Below are 8,220 nucleotides of genomic sequence, written 5' to 3' on the forward strand. Positions count from 1 at the left end.
GTCTCTCTTCCTTTCCCTGAGCAGCTAGATTTGACGCTTCTCCATGACCGTAGCTCTTTTGCTGCTGATTTATCCAGTTGCTGTAATGAAACTTCCACTGTAATTATCATTTCTTTCTTGCAATGTGATCCTCTATAAGACCTTCCCCACTCCGGTTTCTTGATCTAGGATGCTCTGTTTCTATCACTGATTGGGCCTGAACCTAGTGATGGTATTTGCATGACAATATTCCTTTAAATTAAAACAAATGGCACAGTTAAAAAATGTTAAAAATAATTTAAAAAGTGTATTTCTTGAACAATTTATTTATTTTAAATTGCTGTCTGTCTGCCATTGATCCATCCTCACACACAAATTTGGTTTCAGTCGGAATTCTTAGTATTCAATTTTTCTGAGCTTTCAAAATCCCAGTGGTTAATATGTTGTCTACACATTGTGCTAGGCACAATGTTTTATCTTGAAAAAGTTGTGAACTTCCGGTGGAGTCTGCAAGTGCTTTCAGACTACACATTGCAGATACGGGCTATTTTTGCCAGTTGTAGAGCAAGTTTTTTCTTAGCTCTCTCCTCCCTAGATATTGGGGACCTTAAAATTGACAGGTGAACTGGAAGGGTCTGGATTTTAGACCCACTAGTTCTGAAAACATCCAGAATCAGCAATGTGAGTAAGCCGTGAACTCTTGGAAACCGCCTCACCCTTCACTTTGTTTTTCTTCCCATTAGTCTTTCTTTCAGTTTCTTTTTTTCCTTTGTTATCTCTCTTATTTTTTAATAATAAGATAAAGTTAAGGTGTCCCTGCTAGGAATTTGCACTTGTCTTCCTGTGAGAAATAATTGGCACCTGCACTTCTTTTTTAAGTCAAACTTGACAACCGCGAAGAGGCGCAGCAGAATTACCGCTAACCATTGCCATTTTCACAGGCTTTGCAGAAATCGGGCGAAATCGTCGGAATGACCGGAGACGGAGTGAACGACGCCGTGGCTTTGAAATCCGCCGACATCGGGATCACGATGGGAAGAACTGGGACAGATGTCAGCAAAGAAGCTGCAAACATGATACTTGTGGATGATGACTTCTCAACTATAATGTAGGTGGCTTTCAAAGGCCTTCCAATGCGCATTGAGCCCCATAATTCCCAGTATGCAGTCTCATAACATGAAGAAGCATTACAAACTATGACCTCCCCATTCATTTCCATAGCACAGGACTTTGAATGGCTTGTTTTTACGCAGGCCATTTCCGCTCGAATGATTTATTAAAAATGTTCCTTATTTCTCAACCAGGAGAACAGGAGAACAGGAAACAGGATTTCTTATTTCTTCCTTATTTCTCAACAGGAATGCAATCGAGGAAGGGAAAGGAATATTTTACAACATTAAAAATTTTGTCCGTTTTCAGCTCAGCACGTAAGTAGCTGTGAAGTTTGACCCAACGGAATGAGTCGATATCAGGGGCCACGGAGTCCTCCTGAACATTTTCTCTTTCACGCTGTTGGCAGGAGCATCTCGGCACTAAGTTTAATTGCCCTTTCGACAGTCTTCAATTTGCCAAATCCTCTCAATGCTATGCAGATCTTATGGATCAACATTATAATGGACGGTCCTCCGGCTCAGAGGTGAGGAAAAGTTGGAGGGGTCAGAGTTATGTGTAGACAGAGGTGGGATCCAGCAGGTTCTCACCAGTTCCCGAGAGTGGGTTACTAATTATTTGTGCGTACCGAGAGGAGGTTACTAATTGGGTCTGCTTTTCCGTTACAAATTCCATTAGGTCCAAAAATCATAAAGTCCTGTTGTTTCCTATGTGGCTGGTTAGCGAAGGTAGAAAACGGGATAATTCTCCCTGTTGGGCTGTTTTAAAGACATGTTTTAGTAATATGGTAAAGTTCCTTGTTTAAGGAAAGTCTCCTTCTTTTGATTTCTAGAAACAAAATTAAGTATTTGAAAGTATTAAGTATTTGACAGGCAGTCAATTAGAGGAGAAGTAGTTGTTTCTGTTGGCAGTAGATGATAGGACTTGCTATAATGAGTTTAAATTATGGACAGAAAGATACCAGCTGGAAACTAGGAACTTTTTTTTTACAGTAAGAGTTTTTTACAGTAACAGAGAAATTATTAATGCCCCGCCCCGGAATGCCCAGCCACGCCCCCGTTGTGCCCCACCCAGCCCCATTGGCGCTACGCCACTGTTTGAATCCCACCACCAAGGGAACCTGTTACTAAAATTTTTGGATCCCACCACTGTGTGTAGGGCTGGGTGAAGGGTTCAGTGAAGCATTCTGTGTGGCCACAACTTGCACCTCTTGCCCCACTCGCATGGCACCCATCGCCAAATGCAAGCATTTCCCAGCAAATTCCGTGCAGGCAGCGTAACTTGTAGAGCAGTCTTGAGGAAGAAAATGGAATAAAAACACATTAGCATAGACCTTCTCGGAACAAACTACTGAAGGAAGATGTGCGGTGCTGTGTGATAGTCTCACACATGCTGCTCTCGAGCACCACTCAATGCTCATTCATTGGCACTAACAAAACAATGTGCAATGTATTGTGGAAGGCTTTCACAGCCGGAATCACTGGGGTGCTATGTGGTTTCCGGGCTGTATGGCCGTGTTCTAGCAGCATCCTCTCCTGACGTTTCGCCTGCACCTGTGGCTAGCATCTTCAGAGGATCTGATGTAGGAAAGGAAAGCAAGTGGAGTATATATACTGTGAGGTCAATAGGTGAGGCCATCTGAATAGAAGTAGCGTGGCATGTGAGTAACAATGAAGTCTGTATTGTCGAAGGCTTTCACAGCCGGAATCACTGGGGTGCTGTGTGGTTTCCGGGCTGTGTGGCCGTGTTCTAGCAGCATTCTCTCCTGACGTTTCGCCTGCATCTGTGGCTGGCATCTTCAGAAAATTCAGTTCTAATCAATGCGAAATTTTGCTTCGGCAAAGTTTACAAGTTTGAGTTTTTAATCAGAGAACAGTATCAGGGCGGAATCCATGAACAGCAGCTATTAGAAAAGTACTATTTAGCTAAGAAATCTAAGGAAAGCTTCAGAGGGAAACCCTGTCGATCTGCAGTAGAACAGCTCGATTTGACCCAGGGGTACTTTTCAGGGTACTAGCCAGTGGTGGGATTGAAACAACCGGTTCCGGGGGTGGGATCCAAATAATTTAACAACAGGTTGTTTACAAGCACCATTTTAACAATCGGTTCTGCCGAAGTGGTGCAAATCAGCTAGAACACGGCCATATAGCCCGGAAACCACACAGCACCCCCAAACAATGTGCCTTTTTCTGGAAACAGCTTGGGAGTCGAACCAGTCGACAAAGACGCCATCAAACAACCTCCGAGGAGCGTCACAGATACAATTCTGAGCAGATCCCTGGTTCTAAAGATCTTGCTGTCGGCCGCCGTTATCATCAGTGGGACCCTCTTTGTGTTTTGGAAAGAGGTGAGGAACCAATATGGACCGGAGGCACTTCCACCAAGAAAACACTTCAGAGCAATTTCCTGGGAGATCCTTTGCTGTCAGGCCTGTTGGTATTTCAGAAATATCCAAATGTTTTCAAGGACCAATTTCATAACATTGCATTTTCAGCCAGCATGGTTACCCAGGGGTGGGTGAACATAAGAACAAGCCAGCTGGATCAGACCAGAGTCCATCTAGTCCAGCTCTCTGCTACTCGCAGTGGCCCACCAGGAGCCTTTGGGAGCTCACATGCAGGATGTGAAAGCAATGGCCTTCTGCTGCGGCTGTTGCTCCCGAGCACCTGGACTGCTAAGGCATTTGCAATCTCAGATCAGAGAGGATCAAGATTGGTAGCCATAGATCGACTTCTCCTCCATAAATCTGTCCAAGCCCCTTTTAAAGCTATCCAGGTTAGTGGCCATCACCACCTCCTGTGGCAGCATATTCCAAACACCAATCACACATTGCGTGAAGAAGTGTTTCCTTTTATTCGTCCTTATTCTTCCCCCCAGCATTTTCAATGGATGCCCCCTGGTTCTAGTATTGTGAGAAAGAGAGAACAATTTCTCTCTGTCAACATTTTCTACCCCATGCATAATTTTATAGACTTCAATCATATCCCCCCTCAGCCGCCTCCTCTCCAAACTAAAGAGTCCCAAACGCTGCAGCCTCTCCTCATAAGGAAGGTGCTCCAGTCCCTCAACCATCCTCGTTGCCCTTCTCTGCCCTTTTTCTATCTCTTCAAGAGATGGGGAACCTACGCTGATTTTTTAGTTATGATTATTTTCCCACCTCCAGTGCATGATCTTATCTTCATTTTGACTAGCTTTAGAGTGATAAAGGAAACCTCTGAGCAGCAGTGGCATTGTGGCTAATAGCAGTGGCTAAGAGCAGGTGCATTCTGCTCTGGAGGAACCGGGTTTGACTCCCAGCTCTGCCGCCTGAGCTGTGGAGGCTTATCTGGGGAATTCAGATTAGCCTGCGCACTCCCACATACGCCAGCTGGGTGGCCTTGGGCTAGTCACAGCTTCTCGGAGCTCTCTCAGCCCCACCCACCTCACAGAGTGTTTGTTGTGAGGGGGGAAGGGCAAGGAGATTGTCAGCCCCTTTGAGACTCCTACAGGAGATAAAGGGGGGATATAAATCCAAACTCTTCTTCTTCTTCTTTATGGCGATCCAGGCCAATATTCCCCTTCTGGTTCAGGCCTGAACTAGATTAGATGACTTGTCATTCACTGTTTTTCTTGGCACATACTGTCAGATTAATGACATGATTCTAACGTAACCGTGAGTTTCCTTGTAAGGGGGGGTGGAGGGAAGTCTTTGCAATACATTCTTATGACCTCGTGAATTCTGTAGGACGAGCGTCCTAAAGGAAAGAGAGATAACAGAGCTTCATAACTCTCGCTACATCCTGCTCTTAGTTCCTTGAGTGAAGCCAACCAATTTTCGGCCAGGTCTGCTCTTTGGCATTACTGTGCTTTTAATCTTTCCTTAGAAAGGCAGGTGTAAACCTCAGCTTGTGGGTTCTGTGGGGCAGTACTTGGAAGGAGTTGCAAAGAACCAAATTTAAACAAAACAGTTTACTTCTCTTTACAAATAACATATAACATCAACATTTAACATTACAATTCAAGGTCCTGTTCAGGTTGCATTTTCAAGTCCTTCTAGTTACAGTCTACTGATACTGCCAAGTCCAATTCTTCTTTGCAAGTGGGTTGACTCCTGAAGACTCCAAGGGCTTGATGAACAGGATGCAACATGATGAAGGTTTCCAGGAGAACTCTCACCCATTACAACCACAAAAAGAAACCCTGAAACAATAAACTCCAACATTTACAACATAGCAAAAATAAACTACCTTCCCAGTAGTTCCCAACAACATTGCAGTTACCTTAACAAGGTGTCAAGGGCTTATACAACCAAGGTCTGAGTCTGGTAGCCTTGTCTTCTCCAAAGAGCTCTGCAGCCTTTCTGCTGCTCTGAGTCTCCACCCCCTTACTGGTTCAACCCATTCTGGGCATGGGGGTTACACAGGCAAGATATGACTGTGACTTTTAAGATTCATGATGAGTTGGACAGCCGACCGCACACATTCTCAACTGACAGTCTCTTTCTGTCTTGCAAACCAATTCGGCCAGATCCCTGATACCGGCATAACACCGAGGACCACAACAATGACATTCACTTGCTTCGTGTTTTTCGACCTCTTCAACGCCCTGACGTGTCGGTCGCAGGTGAGACAGATACCGCCTTTCAAAGTCTGATTTTAATAGAACTCAATTCAATTCAAAGACCTTTATTAGGCATCAAGAGAAAATACAGATAAAACTGTGCAGTAGTATGATCCAGAGTTTAACGGAGTAAAACAACTGCTCATAGTTCATACAGTACAAACTTCAAGAAAATAAGTGAATAAAAGGAGAGCCAGAGACTTATTTCACAAGGTCGAGCAGGAACTTGGCCACCATTTTCAACTGCCTGGGATCCTCATTGTTCAAGAGGCGGTTCAGTTTGGAATATGGAGGGCTTAATAGAACTCTTTAAGGGTGACAAGTAGGGCTGATGTTGAAGAAACTGATTTAACGGGGCCTCCCTTCCCTCGGCCCATTTTCTTCTTCCCCAGACAAAACTGATCACAGAGATCGGCGTTCTCCGAAACCGCATGTTCTTGTACTCTGTGCTGGGATCCATTTTGGGCCAAATGGCTGTGATTTACATACCTCCTTTGCAGAAGATCTTCCAGACAGAGAATTTAGGGGCACTAGGTGAGTGAATGGGATGGCAATGGGGGGAGAGATAGCTGACAGGAAATAAAAAACACTCCAGAGTACATTTAAAACTACAGTCTTTTGGATCAATCTAGAGGAGATACCAGAAGATCGATGGTCGCTCTCATGTGGGAAATTAATGATAAGAGTGAAGAGCACAGTTGAGATTAGAGCTAGGGGTGGGAGAAGAGAAATTTAAAAATTTTTGTAATTCTTAATGTACAGCTGAACATGTGAATTAAGCCCCACATTTGTGTGGGACTGGACCTCCATTTCATTTGCCTTGTTTCCCCTAATATAAGACATCCCCTAAAAATAAGACATAGTAGAGGTTTTGCTGAAGTGAGAAATATAAGGCATCCCCCGAAAGTAAGACATAGCAAAGTTTTTGTTTGGAAGCATGCCCGATGAACAGAACACAGAAAAATAAGACATCCCCTGAAAATAAGGGGAGCAAAAATTAATATAAGACACTGTCTTATATTCGGGGAAACACGGTATAAAGTGAACAAATATTGGCTCTATCTTATAATCAGATATGAACAGAGATACATACAGAGACTAGGACCAGGAGTAATGGAATCAAGGTGCAGGAAAAGAGATTCCACCTAAACATTAAGAACTTTCTGACTGTCAGGGTTGTTTGACAGTGGAATTCACTGCCTCAGAGAGTGGTGGAGTCTCCTTCTTTGGAGGTTTTTCAAGAGAGGCTGGATGGCCATCTGTCAGGAGTGCTTTGATTGTGTGTTCCTGCAAGCCAGGGGGGGTTGGACTTGATGGCCCTTGTGTCCTCTTCCAACTCTATGATTCCATCCATGTGTGTTCACTGTAACACATAAAGAGGGCTTATGTTTCTCAGGAACCTACAAAATTGGAGCAACAGCTAGCAGCTGTAACTGAGAAGCCCATTATAGGCCACTTGCTCTTTAGGGGTTGGAACAGAAAAACAGATGGATGCAGATCCAGTGGTGAACACCACTGATGCTAGTTCGTGATCACAAGACATCCAGGTACACAACACATCCCTCCTCCTCCTTCCTTGGAATAACTGAAGTCTCTTTCTCCTTTGCCATCCTGCGCAGACCTTCTGTTCCTAACCGGCTTGGCCTCCTCCGTTTTCATCCTTTCGGAACTGGTTAAAGTGTGCGGGAGGTTTTGCTGCCGAACAAAGACAGACAAGAGCCAACAGGAGCCTGTGTGACCAAAACGTCCCAGCCGCTTCCGCTCCCTTTGGGATGTCGTTGGAATGAAACCGGACGCTTCTCAGATTCACGTGAGGCCTATCGGACCGATTATTCGTTTTTCACGACTGCAAAAATTGGCAAGCCGCTACAGGTCAACGATGTCTCGTTTGCGCCTCCGAGCCACGGATGCTGGCCACAGGAAGCCATACCGAGCCACAGATTCTCTTCCCCAAGAAGCCAAAAGATCAGGGCCCAGGGAAAGGGAAAGTGAGGCACCGTCTCCATTCATTTATTTATTTAAGCTGCAATGAATCTTTTTGTTAATAAAAAGTGTCTCTTTTTAAAGACAGCCTATAAAAGGTGCAAAACAAGCCCGTGTTTTGTCCAAATGGGCCACTCCTTGGCCACGCAGTTGGGTTTTTATTGGGAAAACACAAGAAGACAAGTGGGTTCCAGCATAGTGTGTTGGTTAAGAGCAGGTGGATTCTAATCTGGAGAACCGGGTTTAATTCTCCACTTCTCCACCTGAGTTGCAGAGGCTTATCTGGTGAGTCAGATGTGTTTCTGCATTCCTACATTCCTGCTGGGTGACCTTGGGCTACTCACAATTCTTCTGAGCTCTCTTGGTCCCACCTACCTCACAAGGTGTTTGTTGTGGGGAGAGGAAGGGAAAGGAGCTTGTAAGGGAGAGAAAGGTGGGGTATAAATCAAAAGTCTTCTTCTTCTCTGACATCTTAAGACTATTACTGCAGCAGAATTTGTCAGAGGAACCTCCTTCCTGAAGAGCATTTCCTGTCTTACAAGGAAGTGT

General features: G+C 44.6%; 1 protein-coding gene across 1 annotated transcript in view; it reads left to right on the plus strand.

Moving 5' to 3' along the window:
* The window catches only part of ATP2C2 (ATPase secretory pathway Ca2+ transporting 2), a 36,433-nt gene extending 28,679 nt beyond the window's left edge, over positions 1–7,754 (plus strand). The window contains exons 21-27 of the mRNA XM_048516159.1: positions 921–1,087; positions 1,338–1,406; positions 1,499–1,615; positions 3,289–3,436; positions 5,596–5,691; positions 6,081–6,222; positions 7,308–7,754. Coding sequence (XP_048372116.1) covers positions 921–1,087; positions 1,338–1,406; positions 1,499–1,615; positions 3,289–3,436; positions 5,596–5,691; positions 6,081–6,222; positions 7,308–7,426 — 858 coding nt within the window. The 3' untranslated portion in view covers positions 7,427–7,754. The remainder of the gene's footprint in view (positions 1–920; positions 1,088–1,337; positions 1,407–1,498; positions 1,616–3,288; positions 3,437–5,595; positions 5,692–6,080; positions 6,223–7,307) is intronic.
* Positions 7,755–8,220: the final 466 nt, after the last annotated feature.

This window comes from Sphaerodactylus townsendi, linkage group LG14, assembly GCF_021028975.2.
Source record: "Sphaerodactylus townsendi isolate TG3544 linkage group LG14, MPM_Stown_v2.3, whole genome shotgun sequence".
Taxonomy (NCBI): domain Eukaryota; kingdom Metazoa; phylum Chordata; class Lepidosauria; order Squamata; family Sphaerodactylidae; genus Sphaerodactylus; species Sphaerodactylus townsendi.